This window comes from Mchenga conophoros, linkage group LG11 (assembly GCF_057382185.1).
Source record: "Mchenga conophoros isolate Kocher_MC1m ecotype Shallow Benthic linkage group LG11, M_conophoros_male_GT1.1, whole genome shotgun sequence".
NCBI lineage: Eukaryota > Metazoa > Chordata > Actinopteri > Cichliformes > Cichlidae > Mchenga > Mchenga conophoros.
Window position 1 is genome coordinate 24,308,590 of NC_140536.1, and position 17,233 is coordinate 24,325,822.

The window sequence follows — 17,233 nt, forward strand, 5'->3', positions numbered from 1 at the left end:
GTTGACCTCTGTAAACACTTTCCTGCTGATTTTATGACTCAGTCACAGATTTTGAGTAATACTGAAGAAAAATCTTTCTGGTGATATGTCGGTCAGGCTCTAATCACTTTGATCACACACATTTCTTTCACATTAACACATCGTAGGTTAGCCGGCAATTTTTGCTTTGTTCATTCAGGTGTGCAAACTGCATATTCTGGATCAGTGAACATCCTCCTCACTAAAAAGGTGCCATTAGAATGCGGCTAACGACAGAGCACAGGCCAACTATCCAATATACATTTTAGGCACTAAAACAAAGACAAAGAGTCACTTGAATATCTCAGAGTTACAATACGTTTTTACAATATTCTTGTGGCTTCCATCACATTCACACTCATGATTTAAAACACTGCACTTTTTGTTTTTTTCTCTTCACACTGCAAGACGACTGAAGCAGGCACATGGATACTTTGCTCACAACAAATGGAGAAGCACACATAAGAGTTTCATTTCTGTACAAACTCCCTGTGCATAGATTCAGCACACACTCGCTCATATATCACACGCACACTTATAGATACGTGCATCATAGGCATACGGACTTTAAAACGCACACAACGATGGCGACATTAAAAACACCACTCCTGTATTCGCGCACACTGACACAACGTCTGGACGATAGAAGCGGAACGTGCCGTGGGCATGCTGCAGTCAATGCTGTAAATGACACTGGTTAAACATTATTAATATGTAAATAGTGTGAGAGATACGGTGTGCTGACAGCAGCGGATAATAACTGGTCTAAAATAGGCTAATACAGTCTCGATGGGAATTTACAATATTTGGAAGTTGATTTAGTTCAATACATTAGTGAATATTAGTATATATAGTGTGTGTGTATATTTATATAATTATATATATATATTTATATATTAGATTGAAGTTTGTAGAGAAATTTAAATGATTTTCTTTTTTAATATTAAGTATGACACATTAAAAACATTCAGCCTCATGGTGGGGAGGGGTTACACTTGCATACACATGCAGTATTTACAAGGCTGGAGTCCATGTTTGTGTTTTACATGTGTATGTCTGTATCTGTGTGTATTTATATGAAGAGCTTTGTTAGTACTGCCAAATAGCGTTGTGGTTCCCACACAGATGCAGGCTGGAGAGCAGGCGTATACGTCTTTGTACACATATTACATTAAAAGACCTTTGTCCATGTGTAATACATCTGACTTATTGACGCTGTTAACCCATCTAATGCTGAGGCACCTTGAGTTTATTTTTGTATTTTTGTATTTTGTATTTTTTGTAATTTTAGTTTATTTATTCTGTTGCTCTTGGTATCAAATCTGACATCTAAATCGAGCTCATTTTATGGCTTTTTCAGATGCTGACAAAACACCTCTTATTCATTTACTCATAAGAAAACTCTTTTAGTAAGGAAAGCTATAAAGAAAGGCCAGCTGACTGTATACGGATCTACTTTTAGTTTCCCTACATTCCTCTGACCATTTGATCCAACATGCTTTTTTTGATGTACACACTGTCAGTGTGTACATCAAACACTGACAGTCACTGGTTTGCCACTGGTCAGTTAAAACATGAAGTAGGGACGTGCACATTAAAACGAACCTGCACACCTCCTCTTTACCATAAGTACCAAAAGAGTTTCAGCTGAAATTGCATTGACTGGACATCCTGAATACCAGGTCAGCTCAACACAGACAGTGTCATGGATTTGGTGAAGGCTCCATACTGCTGGTTTTTGAAGCCAGTGAGGCATAAATATTTAGTTTCTGCCAAGTTTTACAGCATTTATGTAAGCGAGCAAAAACGAAAGCAAGCAAATGAAAGCAGAATGAGGGAGAAGAAGAAAGGGGCGTGAGGATAAAGAAAGGAAGGAGAAGTGAAAGACCTCCACTGAGGCTAAAATCCCCTCTACATAATGCATGATTATCTCTGAATTAGTCTCGCAGTTTTCATTTGTGACGATATGGGGTGAAATACAAAAAATGCTGAGGAATTTGTTTTTTCAAAAGTCCCTGGATCCAGATTTGGATGACATTCAATAACTGATCACTTCTAAGACGGACCAAGCCCAGCTCTTTTAAAACTGTCACATGAATCCACTAATACCTTTTGTAAATTAATCAATCAACCAAATCAGTCATATAGCCTCCTTGGTGGTCGTAGTAACAAAAAAAGAAGAATGAACAGGGGCAAAGAAAAAACAAGGTGGTGATGACGGCAGAAAAAGAGCAAAAGAATCATGCTCTAACTATGTGAACTTACCACACACTTTGATTTTATATTTCATACTGCAGGCACGGGGGGGTCCCTTTAAGCTGCTGGAAGTTTTAGCTGTTGTGAGTTTCCCATTAAATTGTAAGAGTGCTGGGATTTTTATGGAGCTATGGGGAAATCCAGATCAAAGACAATAAAGTGGATGATCCAGACTTGGGGGATCAGCCCGCAAAACACAATTTAATCGTCTGAAATTTCCACTGGGAGTGTGAATCTCAATCTCAAAGACTAGAAATAATGTGGTTAGTATTTTTAGTATAAGTGTGTGTGGGTGTGTGGTTAATGTGATAATGCACTGCGGATGTTTCTAGAGGACTGGCTCAAGTGAATGAAATCCAAAATTGAGCTATGTATAAAACTTCACCAGCAGTGTGATCTGATGGGGTTTTTAGTTCATTTAGATGATATCGGTGCCATCACATATTTTAGGAGGCTTAAGATGACACCAGCTGAAAGATTTTATCGGCTTCATCCATGTGCTGTTCATGTGCTGCTAGAGGAACAAGCGTCGAAATGGGAAATGATGGTTAGTTAGGGTCAAAGAAGCTGTTGTAGTGAGCTGTTTCAATGAAATGTCGTAAACCTTTCAGGATACTTTAGAAAAAGACCTCATGTGGAGTAAACATTTTAGTTGTAAACTCTGCAAAGGATTGAACTTGCAGTTTGGCAGTTTAACTTTTAAAATGAACAGAAAAACAAGGCTGCGAGGCGTGTACAACTAAAATGTTTAACAATCAAAAGCCATGTTATGTGAAGTGTTTCTGAGCCAGAAAGTCTCAAAGGTTTAAGTGTTAGTTACAGATAAGTGAGATTATCAAGGTAATACTGTGTTCAGGCATTAGACATGTTAAATCGAGGTCCTCGCCCCAGCTGCAGTGGTTTCCTGATCATTTGGTAAGGGGTGTTCGATTGTCTACAGTAGTGGTGAGCGGTGGACAAGATCTGTGGGGCTTCCTTTGTGTTTTTGCACTTCTCAGGTGGTAGTAGTTGAATCCTCAGCTACCGTGCCATCTTTGCCCGCCTCCAATATGGCACCACTAGCTTTCAGCTCCACTTCAGGGGTTTTAGGAGCGACTGCTTTTGGAGCTGAGCCTTTGATAATATCGGCGTGATCCGGGCTCAGTTTGGAATCCGGTCCAGGTTCGGGCGTGCCGTTGGTAATTGGTTCTGGTGTGGTTGGCTTGGGGTGCTCAGGGGTGGGAGTAAGGGCACTCTTACTATCAGGTGTTGGAGTGGTGGCTTTGGGAACAGCTGGTTTAGGCTCTGGGCTTGGGCTGGGCGCAGGTTTTTTATCGGCCTTGGGTTCTGGGCTAGGGGCTGGACTAGGTTTAACAGCTGCTCCTTTGGGCACATCCAACTTTTCCTCCACAGGTTTATCAGGAGTTTTCTTGGTCTCCGGGGCTGGGGTCACTTTAGTTTCAGGTACAGGACTGGGCTTAATTTCCACAGCTGGTGGAGCACTTGGCTTGGATTCGGCAGCAGGCGGAGGACTTGGTTTGGTTTCAGGAGCAATAGAAATGCTTACAGCCTCAGAGTCAGGGATTTGATCAGGGGCCTCAGTGTCAGTGTCCAGGGGGAGAGCAGTGTTAAAGCCAACGCCGGAGTCACTGGTCTCTAGATTACCAACTCCAACTTCTTTAGAGGAAACCTCGAGACCCTGAGGGTAGGAAGACAAGGTCAAGCAAGTTTGTTTGTGTCTATTAACAACAAATTGATTCAAAGTTGCATTCGATATAAAAAGGGGACATAAAAAGGCACATATACAAAAGATTTAAAACCACAAAGTAAACTGGAAGATAATAATAAGCTAAAATCGAATAAAATAGGAGAGTACATGTCACAGCGAAGCTACAGTGCAATGCGAGGTTTTAACAAATGTAACTTAAGGTAAGGTGTAAAATGCAGTGGCAAAGAAATGTTTTCAGCCTTGATTTAAAAGAACAGAGTTTGGGCAGACCTCAGGTTTTCTGGGAGATAGTTCGAGAGATGTGGCGCATAAAAACAGCAAAGCTCAAAGATGCTTTGACATGTTTGGCTGTTTGTTTGCTTGACCTATCCCAAAAGACCTGAGGAGTCAGAACGACTCATGACACAGCAGCACATCAGAAAAGTATTTTGGCCCTGAATCATTCAAGCCTTTGAAAATCATAGTGATAGAGTAAAATCCATTCTTCGTCAGATAGGAAGCCACTGCAAAAATCGGAGACCTGGACTGACGTGATCCGCTTTCTCGATCTTAGTGGGGACTCTAGCAGTAGCGTTCTGAATAAGCTGCGACTCTCTGTAAACGCTTAGAACAGCATAAGAGTTGAGACATCATTAGAAACCTCAGTGACTCAGTTTTAAGTGGGAAATAACACATTTCCTTACTTTAATATCCACCTCAGTGCTCTGTGACTTCTCCGTGTTGTCAGCCTGGGAATGCTTGGATTCCTCGCTCATTTTGGTGATGTTCTTGACCACCTTTGAAGACGTACACAGAGCAGAACTTGTCATTATATCCGAGCACACTCTATCCTTATGCTCTTCATCACATCGTCAGTAGTGTATTTTTTTCTCCAACCTGTCTGAAGGCCTCTCCTTCCTCCTCTTTTCCAGCGTTCTGGGCAATCTTCTCCAGGGCGGCAGCCCTCTTGGCCCTTTTCTTCACTTTGATCAGACAGGACAGCAGGCAGACCAGCAGAAGGAAAGCCAGCAGGCCCAGCAGGGCTATGATGGCCACATACAGTGTCTCCAGCTTATAGGCTACAAGGACACACGGCAGAAAAGAGATATTAATATTTCAACCGACTTCTCATTGATGTGTTGAAATTCTATTGCATACAGAAAACAAATTCCAGAAGTTTTCAGCCCTCATTACTTCACAGGTACAGGAGACGGCCACATGACATTTTAAGGGCTGAATTGCACATTTAATTTTAAAAAGCTTAAATGGCTTAAATTCACAATCTAAGCAAAAATGAGCAAAAATGTATTGCCTATGGTGTAGAGTAGACTTATTGTTCTCCGATAATTCACTGGAGAAAAGTTTTAAAAGATTATATTTTGGGTAAACTTTAAAGGGTCATATCATCACGTGGAAGAGGTGGCTGGTCAAAACAGGGTAAGGCATATGAAATGTCTAATTTCTACATATTTTTAAGCATTTTTACTTTTATTAAACACTTGTAAAATTAAGATCACATCCACGGTTAACCATTTATGCTCCCTTTCACACCTATGGTCGACCTAGAATTACTAACTAACATAACAGTCATCCAAAGACAGTCTTCACAGTCTTCTAATTTAAAGTCATGTTAGAAATGTTATCATTGAGGGCTTAAAAATTCAGGAAAATAAGGCGAATCAAAAAACACCAAATTTGAATTTACACATTTTGAAATTGAATTTCAAAGCTAACATTTTGCATGACTTTAAACAAATCAGCTCCCTTTGTAGGGTTCAGCTAGGGGGATTTTTCAGATCCAGTGCATTTTAGATGGAATGACTTTTTACCAGCATAAACAGCAATACAACCCAGTCTATTAGTGTTTTCCCCACTCCTTGCTTACGTTTCATTTCCAAGAAGACAGTAGACACAGTGAAATTCTGTAGGTCCTTAATCGTGAACAGGCCTTCATCTTTATCATTGACGTCATCCAGAATGACCAGTGAGCCCTCCAGAGACAGACGGTTCTCGAAACCCAGCTCTGTTTGGGCCTACCGTGAAAAAACAAACATTTTCATACTTGGCATCAAATACAGAAATCCTGATTAGAGCAATAAACATTAAACATGAATGACTGATGAGAAATGGAATACAAACCTATTCATACTGACTGATACAAGGATTTAGCTCTTAAGTAACATAAACAGCACACACAGTCTGTTAGAAGCATTTATCAGCTATAAAACAGCCTGAACTTCAGCACAGGCACTTAGAAAAGCTGCAATTACTCAGCAGGTTGCAAATAATGAGAAGAAGAATATGGGCAAATGTCATAAACAACAAGGCACACATAATTACAATAGCAGTTATAAAATTTGCTTTTACAATATGTTTGAAAAATGAATGCTTTTTTATGCTTTTGTGCAAAATAATATGTATATATTTTTATATTATACACCACAATATAGGGTATTTGTAAATGGCAGCTAGTGTGTAGATACAATACCTGTGGATAAAAAATAATCAGCCGCAGCTTTTAATCTTTGAATTCAGGTGTATAAAATCAAGGACCGACTCGCGCAGTCTGCCTTTACATATAGAGTGAATATAAATCCCATTAATCATGTTGTATTAATACCTATGTATTAGCTCAGTTTTAATTATTAAAGTTAAAGCCAACCTGTTAACATTATTAAATTAAAGTGGATGTTTATGCTCATTTCATGCTCTGCTCCATATTTTTTGGTATGAATCTTACTTCAAAATAATCCTTATTTATCTGATACTCAAAGGGCAGCCACTTAGACTTAGACACTTAAAATCAGCATCCACATTTGTAACAGTATATGGCAGAAAACAAGGAACAGAAATGACGTACAAAAATGAAAGAGTCATAGCTGGACTATAGTGGGGGACAGGGGTGTGTACTGAGCCCTCTCCTGTACTCACTCTACACCTACGACTGCACAGCCACTAACAGCTCCAACATCATTGTGAAGTTTGCGGACGACACTACAGTGGTGGGTCTTATCACCAACGGTGATGAGACGGCTTACAGGGAGGAGGTCAGCGCCCTGACCCACTGGTGTCAAGACAACCATCTCACCCTCAACGTCGCAAAGACAAAGGAGTTGATAGTGGACTTCCGGAGGTGCAGAGAAGTACACACCCCCATCACCATCAACGGCGCTGCTGTGGAGAGAGTGAGCAGCTTCCGGTTCCTTGGAGTACATCTGGCTGAGGATCTTACGTGGTCAGTACACACAAACAAAACAGTGAAGAAGGCGCAGCAGCGCCTCTTCTTTCTCAGGAGACTGAAAAGATTCGGCATGAGCCCCCGCATCCTCAGGACCTTCTATCACTGTGCCATTGAGAGCATCCTCACTGGATGCATCACCACCTGGTATGGCAACAGCACCGCCTACAACCGCAAAGCTCTCCAGCGAGTAGTGCGGTGCTCTGAACGGATAATTGGAGGTGAGCTTCCCTCCCTCCAAGACATCTACAGGAAGCGGTGCCTGAGGAAAGCGGGGAGGATCATCAAGGACTCCAGTCACCCCAGCCATAAACTGTTCAGACTGCTTCCATCAGGAAGGAGGTTCTGCAGCATCCGGTCCCGTACCAGCAGACTGAGAGACAGCTTCTTCCATCAGGCCATCAGACTGCTGAACACGTCATAGACACCTCAGCTTCACTACTGGAACTTCAACATTATGCACTCCACACTGTATATAAATGCCACTTGTTTTGCACATATTCAACTCTGTATATTTTATATATTTTATTATTATTATTATTATTATTATTATTATTATTATTATTTATTTATTTATTTATTTTTTTAACTATTTAATTTGTAAAAATGTGCATACACACACACACCACACACACACACACACACGTAGGAAAATATTTAGTATACACATCCAGAAATGCATATACTATTATATATTGTACATATATTTATTAGTTTCAGGTTGGCCATTCTTGTATTTTGCTCGTTTGTGTTGTTGTGTTTGCACATCTCTGTTGCTTGTGGGGCTCGCACACAAGAATTTCACTCGCATGTGCTGTGCCAGTGTGCCTGCACATGTGATGTGACAATAAAAGTGATTTGATTTGATTTGATTTGAAAAAGGCTCTAATTACAGGTGTAAATTCTCCTTTGTCCAGCAGCAGGCGCAGTGTGGAGTCACTCTTGGGGCTGTAGTAGAGGTACACCAAGGAGCTGTTGAGTATCAGGTTGATCTTCAGTTTGTTACCGCGTTGCAGTTTCACAAACTCTTTGTGCTCTGAGACACAAAGAGGCAGAAAAGAAGGAGGGACATTTGATAAATAAATCACAAGTCTGTTTACAGCTCCATGGATCATCTGAAATGCATCAGCCCGCAGGAGCCCATTAATGTTTCCGTCTTTAAAAAGCCATTATGGCAGCAGGGGAAGGGGGGGTTAGAAGCTCATTTAAAGCAAGCCAAGTGTAGGAGAAGAACATAGGCATGAGGTGTCTTCATATGTGCTCTCACCTTTGACATTGAGACAGACTTTCCGTTCAATACCACCTTTGTTATCCCTGACAGTGTAGCTACCCTCATCTGCATCTGTAACACCACTGAGGGTGACATAAGGACCACCAGTGCTGACGCGACCCTGATAGCGCTCCGGTGATGTCCCTGCAGCAGTCAGCACCACCAAACCTGGTCTGCAGGAGGGAAAGTCAAAGAGGAGGAGCTTTTTCTCAACCTTTCCTGTTACCTCTGTCTCACTGAATGTACATCAATGTTGCAAAATGTCATTACATATTCTCTTGGGTTAAAATATCACCTACCTAAATGTCTCCCTGGCCTCTGTAGCTCTGGGTCTGTATTCAAGGGTGATGGGAGGATTCACCCCCGACAAATGAATACTGAATTTGTCTCCATATTTGACCATCTGCTCAACGGTGCAATCTAGAAGATAAAAGCGGAGAAAAAAACACTTGATTAAGTGGACAGAAAACTGTCTGAAATTTTCACAGAGATGAGCAGCGACAGAGTGACAGTTTATTTGAGAAGGGAGTAAAAAAGAACAGGAAGGATGATGTGACAGATGCTGCAAAAAGAGGACAAAGGATCCAAAAATATCAGAGTTACAGGAATGAAGGGGAAGTAATACAAACCAAATAAAGTGAAAGACAGTAAAGACGAGATAACGACAGGACACCAGCAGGCGGGGAAGGAGAGCGGAGTGGGTTGGTGGTAAAAGAGCTGCATAATTACTGCAGGGCAGCTTCACTCTCTACACACAAACACACACATACCTCTTCATCACTTGATTTCACATTTACTCTCAACATATGGTACACAGCGCTGCGCTACGGTCGCTTTTATCAATATTGGGTTTGAGCCCACCACTCCTGCTCCCAGCCCAAAATGCCTTCTTCACATTTGTGTGCAAGTCTAATCTCTACAGAGTCAACATTGCTGCAACTTGTAATTCTCACAGGACAAACAGGATGTGCTAACAGTAGGTTTATTAAGCTGCTGAAATTATTATTGAAAGCACAAGTAGTAGCAACAGCGAGATATACCTAGTATCAAAAATCTGTATTAAAGGTATTTAGTGGGGATAAGGAGGCGTGTCTGTCTGTGTTTTGGAAATATTAACAAATTGTATGTGACTAATCGTCTTTGACGATGTTCAGATGCTGTTTTAGAGCACTAGTAAAAACATGCAGTAATTGTTTTCTGCGTGACTTTATCGGTCTCTCACATCATCGTGGAGGAATTTGGCCCACTATTCTTTACAGTGTTGCTTCAGAGCATTGAGGTTTGTTGGCATTCATTTATGCACCGCAGTACTTTAATTACATTGAGGTCAGGACATTGACCGGGCCATTGCAACAGCTTGATTCTTTTCTTTTTCAGCCATTCTGTTGCAGATTTGCAGCTGTGCTTGGGATCGTCGACCTGTTGCTTGACCCAAGCTTCACCTAAGCTTTAGCTATCAAACAGATTGACTTTAGGGAACTTTGGTATACAGAGGAGTTCATGGTCAGCTCAATGACTGCAAGGTGCCCAGGTCCTCTACCAGCAACATAAACCCATATCATCATCCCTCCACCACCGTGCTTGAAAGTTGGCACGAGGTGTGCTTTGATTAGATGCCACTGCAAACCAAAGCCATGCTGCCGTGTTCTTTGTAGAGATAAAAGGCTTTCCCCTGGCAACCCTTCCAAACAAGCCATAATTGTTCAGTCTTTTTTAATTGTACTTCATGAAGTTTAACATTTAACATGCTAACTAACCGAGGCCTGTACAATCTGAGATGTAGCTCTTGGGTTTTTTGGAGTGTCTCCGACCTCGGAGTGAACTTGTTGAAGCTTGCTCTCTTGAGAAAATTGGCAACTGTCTTGACTTTTTTCCATTTGTGAATAATCTTTCTCACTAATAAACCTCAGAATGCTTGTCTGATGTCGTTCCTCCATGGCAGGGTGTTAATCACCTGGATGCTGCAGACCTGCAAACTTCTGCCTTCGTAGAAGCGTTCACACTTACTGATGATCAGTTAATCAAGTGCATGTGATTAGTAGCAGCTTGGTGTTACTCGCCGTCTTAATTCCTAATCAAGTATCAATTATGTTATTATATCAATTATGACAATCAATTATGTGATTATTACTGTATTTGTAAAAATACAGTAAAAACAGTATTTAATTTAGGTGTGATTTTGTGGGTTTTTAGGAATTCTGTCACCATGTTTAATGTGTGTCTTGTTACTCTGTACCTCGGACTGTAAGCGACATGCGTTTGACATCGTCTGGCTTCTCCAGATTCTTCACGGTGTACACGCCCTCATCTCCCTCACCCACAGCCTCTATAAGGAGATGGGTGTTGCTGCGGTCGAGTTTAGGCCGACTGTGTACCACTTTGCCTTCCCTCATCAGGTGCACATCCTTTGACCGAGGAGCAGACTTGTTATGAAACGTGACCTCCACATTTTGGGAGGGTAGTAGGATGTGGAAATCCTCTCCGTGGAATAACGTGTAAGATTCCTCATCAGCTGGTTTTTATGGTGGATAAAGCAAAGAAACAAACAAACATTAGAGTAAAAGCTCACAATATATATGAGACAAATCAAAAAGTATCTCTCAGACACACGTTTTACCTTTTAAGGGGGCAGAAAGAGCTGCAAACAAAGACAAAAGAGCATTAGAGTTAAACTGATATGAGTAATATTTTACAACCTTTTCATCAGTTAAACTTAAATAAAAATTTCTAATTCCTCTTATAGCATAAAATGTACTAATATAACATCTAATTGCATGTCTTGTCAAAAACAAACCATGCTGACAATGGCCTTACCCGTGGTGACCAGAAGGCTAAGCACGATCACTCTGAATGTCCCCATGATAGTCGATTCTTTAGCGTCTGGAAAGAAAAGGGAAGATTAATTATCTTCAGATTAAATCACAATAAAAGCCAAAGGTACTTATTTTCCTTCATACTTGAACATAGTTTATATTTAAGTAGGAAAATTACTTGGATATCATGAAAACCCATTAAGTTCAGTGCCTCAAACAGGAAACATCTAAAAACAGAAAATCAACAAGACAATGATGATTTTTACGAGACCCTGTGGAGGTTTACAGCACTGCTCAGTTGATATTGATGGTTTGAATGGCTGGCTTTCATGCCGACACATCAGAAGCAACGCAACAGGGGGCTGCAGCAAAAATAACCATCCTATGGTGTTTGAAAGCCCAGGAGGACCAGGAGGAAACACCTGCAGTGACCACAGCTTGACAGTGCAGCGTTTAGTAGCACACTAGTTATATACTTTAAAAAGATCATGATAAATTGAAATGTGTACATCTTTGACCTCATAATATATGTATGACCTTGTTTAATTATTTATGTAAAAGAACGTCTTTTGAACCTCTACGCAATACCTCTAAGGCTGAAAGAGCCTTTCCTCTCTTTTATCTTATTCTGTACAGGTAAAGACTTAAATTAGAAAAGATCTAACCGTCCAAAAAACTGTCTGCGAAGAAGAGACTGAATGCAGGGGCTTTTGGAGTCCCTTCATTTTCTTGGTTCTAATTACAGGTTTTACACAAAATTGGTGCTTGAAATGCAACTTTTGTTGACAAAATAGGATATAATAGCACACAGTTCTGTATAAAAAAGTCTTGAGCCACCCTTTTTTTCAGATCTCAAGTTTTTTCAATGGTTTTAGTTAGGCTACTTAACACGTATCCTATGACTCAACCCAAGGATAAAAAAGGCCTAACTCAAGGGATTAGCCAGTGTTGTGTCTCAACATTACAATGTAATAAAGATAATAATAAATGATAGCTATAATAAATAATTTGTTCCCATTTCTTTAATTTTAATCCATAAAACAGCTTATTGCAGCATGACAATGATCCCTAACTCACTGCCAATGCACTAAAAGTATACCTGGGTAGATATCAGTCATTGATTGGCCTCCCCAGAGCCTGGATCTCAATCTCACTGAAGCAATGTGAGGTCGCTGTGACAGAAAACAGCACAGAAGGCAGCCAACATCCAAAGAAAAGCTTTTAATGTCCTTCAATAATCTGGAGAACCCTTCCACAAGACTACTTAAAGAAATTATAAGAAAGCTTGTCTAAGAGAGTTCAGGCTGTATTATACACTGAATTTCACTTTCAAGCCTTTTACAATTCTACTGAAGTACTAAATTACAATTTATGTTTCAATAAATTATTGCCCTTTTTTGTATTTTTGAAGCAAACCATAGAGCACTGAGGGGTTGTTCGAGATTTCTGCTCAGTACTGTACATAAGCTTTAAATCGGGGTTTTAGGTTTATGTTTTAAAGCTTTTCTTAAAGGTCTAACCTGAAGAGAGGCTCTTTCTTGTTAGGAATATGTAAATATTTATGAGGCCCAGATGTCTTTGGGTCAGTTTCAAGAGCTGCTCATTAATAACATGCCCGAATGTCTGAATGTGACCACAGTATAAAGGTGATCTGGGTAACAGTTCGACTGGTTTTCCCATAGGAATTTTAAAAAAAAAAGGTCTCTGTTGTGGAAGAATTCAGCTGAAACACTGAAGGGATTATTGTGATGTGAAGTGCCTTCTGCTACACAGAGGCAGCACATCAAGACAGTTTGTGCAAAAGAGATTTTTGCTGCAGTTTCATTTACAAAGCCCAGGAGGGGCCTGGGAGGGAACACCTGCAGTGCTCACAGTCACACTTAGCAGCAGATAATAAACATGCAGTAAGGATTAAAGTGTCGCTTTGTAACACTGCAGACATCACAAGACATCCCGTTCCTGCTGGAAGTGATGAAGCACGCAGCCATCTTCACAGTCTATTAGGCTGATCGTGTATTTCCGGTATGCCGGCCATCTAACTGGCTTTGGAGAATATATTTCTTCAAAGCCAAATACTAAAAAGGCTCTTGTTGTTCCTTATTATTTAATTACAGTAATTAGCATTTCACAGTGTATTAATCTGACAACCAGAACTGCTGTTACCCAGAAGGCCTCATGCAACCCTCTGCAGTGTGTCTGCCACATTCTCACACAGCACTCTGGGCAGAAAGCCTAAAAGCCCACTGATTTTATTGTATCTGAAATAAAATATGGAACAGAACACTGTCTCATGGCAAATGAATAAGTGGTGTCCATTCATCACTAAAACTCAAATTACACTGTAATTGTATAACAACAGTCCCCATCTTTGTTTTTCTTCTGCTTGAACCCTTTGTTTGAAGCTGCTGCACCATGCACTGACTGTGACATCTAACTAAAAGAAACCAGACTGACCCTTGAAGAAGTCAGTATTTAATTAATCCAGCAATCCGAGACGTAGGATTGGTTGGCTGTGAAGAGAACGAAAGGGGAACCGTTTGTCCATCTGTTTGCCTCAGCAGTTAGTCTCAGGGAGTCGCAACGGACAATCAGGATATGTGAACCAAAAAAATAAAAAATCTTGTTTTTTTTAGCGTTTGATGCGAAACATGAGAAGACGAGGCCTGCTTCACTGAGCATGAACATGCATGCACATGACAACACGGGCATTAAGCTATAATATAATCTTATTTATACACTGCCCTGTGGGATGCCAACATAGGCACAGACTAGCATGCCATCTGCCACCCTTGCCTGACTTTCTCTCTCCTTTCCCCAAGCTTCATTCAGTCTTCGTTCCACCTCACTGGCCTCTCCGCTCAGCCTCCTTCTGTTTTTTCTTCTGTTTTCTCACTTCTGTCACAATTTTCGCATCTACAGATATTACCTTCTACCACCGTGACCTTGTTCAACTCACCCTGTCCTCTTCAGCTGCCTTCTTTAACTTTCTGTGCTTCTGTTTGACAGCTTGGTGTCATTTCTCAGTGTCTCTCCGTTACATTTTGTGTTCTCACTATGACTTTTCTCAACCCGAATCCCATGCCTCCTGTCTCAGGGCAGCTGTTTAATTTGCCACTTTCTCTGAATTTTCTCTGGCTCTCTCTCTCTCACTCTCTCTCTTATCGTGTCTCTTTTATCCTCTCCTCCTCCTTATCTTATATAATCCAAGCCAATGCATCCCACTCTGAAATCAAAGCTCGTGCCTGTTCCTTCAAACGCCAAACTCCCCGCTTACGGAGACACAGTCAGATCTTTGTCCATGGCCTTTAAAGAGGCGGAAATGCCTTCAGTGACTGCAAATGTGGGGCAACTACAAAGCAAACTCTGTCTTTAACCTCCATCATTTCTCCTTCATTTTCACTTAACTCGTTTTCGTTGCACGGGGAACACGGGGTCACATCCCCCTCGTGCTGAGTAGGCAAGCTAGCTTAAGCTCAAGTGAGCTCAAGCAGGTTTACACAGAAGTACGTACTGCACCATGCCTTCACAGAGCTTGGCATTTATAAATCATGAGGCATCAAAGAAAGAAAGAAAGAAAGAAAGAAAGAAAGAAAGAAAGAAAGAAAGAAAGAAAGAAAGAAAGAAAGAAAGAAAGAAAGAAAGAAAGAAAGAAAGAAAGAAAGAAGTATTGTTGCATCAAGAGACACGTGTGGGAGTGAATGAAAATGGTGCATTTGATTGCATCATACGTCAAAAACGAGCTTGGAGGTTTCCCCTTCACCAAAACAAAGAATGGTGAAACATCACTGCAGATCTCCTCTTGTTGAAAAACAAAACAAAACAAATTCAAAGATCTCGTCCAAGTGAAATCAGAGAGTATCATTTTTGTACCATTTAGTAGAGGAAGCCTGTAGCAGCTGACAACCAATTTTCTTACAAAGCCTGCTGCAGTGAACTAAAGGATGAGACAGGTTTCCACCATATTGCTTGCACCTGTCAGATTCATTAAAATCAATGGACATGAGGGAGGAGCGGGGAGGTGGAGGAGGAGGGAGCTGGTGGAGCTATGTGCAGCATTGACAAACATGGTAGGAGAGGTGATGAAAGAAAAGATGTGAGATATATTCATGCTTAAGATGAAATAATTGTGCAGTGATAGAAAACAATGACTGGTTGGATTTGTTGGGTGTTGATGCTGTGCAGCAATGGCCACAGTTTATGAGCAGGACTGCAGGCAGAGCAAGGCAGAGACAGCCTGTAGGCCAAGGCTTCCTCTGAGAAATGAAGCTATAAACCAAGCTTTTAAGTCTTAACAGAACATTTACCCAATAGACCACACAACTAGTACCATGAGACACTAAAATAAATATATCTATATAATTTCCATATAATGATTATATTGCCAGCAATAATGAAATCAATCAAGTATGTCTTTGTATTAAACCTGCTTAGATGAGCCTGCATGTTGTTAAAAATGAACATTTCCCCATCCACAATTTACATTTCTGAAATTTTTTTGAATTTTAATTTAAACAAGATGAGTAAAATATATATATATTGAAAACAATAAATATCCACAAAGCCCGAGCTCCACGCCGGGACCGTTTAACAGGTAACATATTTTCACACCTCTCCTCGTTCCCAGTAAAGCGTGCAGTTGGTGATAAACCCCGCAGCTCGGAGTCTTATCAGCCACCTCAGAGCCGGGACAGCGCATCAGGCAAAAAACTGCAGAATTTAACCCGTCACGTACCGGCCACGTTTAAGGCACACATCCGTACATGTATGTGAAGAAAAACGGCGCTCTGCAGCGCACTTACCTTTGAGTGGCCGGCTGGAGCTGCGGTGCATTCACGGAGCAGACTGCCGGGATGCTTTCAGAGGTGAAAATCTGTGCGGACGTCGCCTGATTTCTCCCTCGTCGTCTCCCTCCCTTGCAACCTCGCCCCCCTCAAGAGCAGCACTTCACGACTCGGGCTCAACATTTGGAAGATGTTCAGAATATGTCGGGCTCTGCTCCCTCTCGGAGCCACTCGACTCGTGTCGGGAAACACCGGACACCCTTCATCCGCGAGATACCTATGGTCATCTGACAGCTAGGGGGGGGGGGGGTTATTTAACGAGGTACCAGCCAGGTGATACACGAGGATACCGATAGAGCACAAAGCTGTTTATTGCACAGCATTGTCCACACATTCCTGTACATATACTGATCCACTTTAATGTCATTAATGTTTTTACTGCATTTAGTAAGCTTTTTTTAAAACAAAAAAAAAAAATTACATGAATGTAAACATGCCAGATTATAGCCAAGGGCTCATTTCCATCTGTTGTCCTTAAACATAAAAAAATAGACATAATAATTCATAAAAATTCATCATTCATTCATAATAAAAACTCCATCACCAAACTTACACATACACACCATTCTGTTCCCAAATAAAACATTAAAACTATACAACGCATACATGATCACACACTTGATTTTTCCATAACCAGTTTTTAACCTTTGCCTTAAACAAATTGAATGTCGAGCATTCTCTAATGGGTTGAGGAAGACTGTTCCACAGATGGCCACCCTGGACAGAAGGACGTTCTGCCCAAATGCTGTCCGTCTGTAGGGTATAAATCGTTGATATGTTTATATGTACTTAATTTTTTAATAGGCTATATTATCTTTAATTTGAGACATGCTTTTACCTTATTAAAGTATTTGTTGTTTACCTCCTTTATCTACCTATTTTTACCACATATTTTTTATATAAACACAAAAAATTGTCCATCATTTCCTCAAGCTATTGCTTTGTTTGCTTTTTTGCCAAGAAGATGCCAGAAAAGGGAGAGCCACTTATGCCATTTGGGGTCACCACAGTAGATCATCCATCGCTATCTCACCCTTTTCCAGGTATCCTCTTCTTCCCCACCAAACCTTACATCCACTCATCTTCTTGGTGGTCTTCCTCTTATATTCC

The 17,233-nt window shown here is 40.8% G+C and overlaps 1 protein-coding gene across 1 annotated transcript; it reads right to left on the reverse strand.

Moving 5' to 3' along the window:
- Positions 1–397: 397 nt before the first annotated feature.
- LOC146564141 (uncharacterized) lies at positions 398–16,346 on the reverse strand. The gene is made up of 11 exons (XM_085291681.1): positions 16,082–16,346; positions 11,284–11,349; positions 11,087–11,107; positions 10,706–10,981; positions 8,769–8,889; positions 8,467–8,642; positions 8,093–8,235; positions 5,847–5,994; positions 4,859–5,040; positions 4,666–4,758; positions 398–3,952 (listed from the first exon to the last, which is right to left on the reverse strand). Exons 1-11 carry the CDS (start codon positions 16,110–16,112, stop codon positions 3,269–3,271), a joined length of 1,941 nt encoding a protein of 646 aa, XP_085147807.1. The 5' UTR covers positions 16,113–16,346; the 3' UTR covers positions 398–3,268.
- Positions 16,347–17,233: the final 887 nt, after the last annotated feature.

Coding starts and splice junctions, on each gene's coding strand:
- LOC146564141 (XM_085291681.1), bottom strand. CDS start 16,112: ATGCACCGCAGCTCCAGCCGGCCACTCAAAG. Junction 11,350..16,081: donor CTCCAGCCGGCCACTCAAAG/GTAAGTGCGCTG, acceptor TTTTCTTTCCAG/ACGCTAAAGAATCGACTATC. Junction 8,643..8,768: donor GAGGCCAGGGAGACATTTAG/GTAGGTGATATT, acceptor TCCCTCCTGCAG/ACCAGGTTTGGTGGTGCTGA.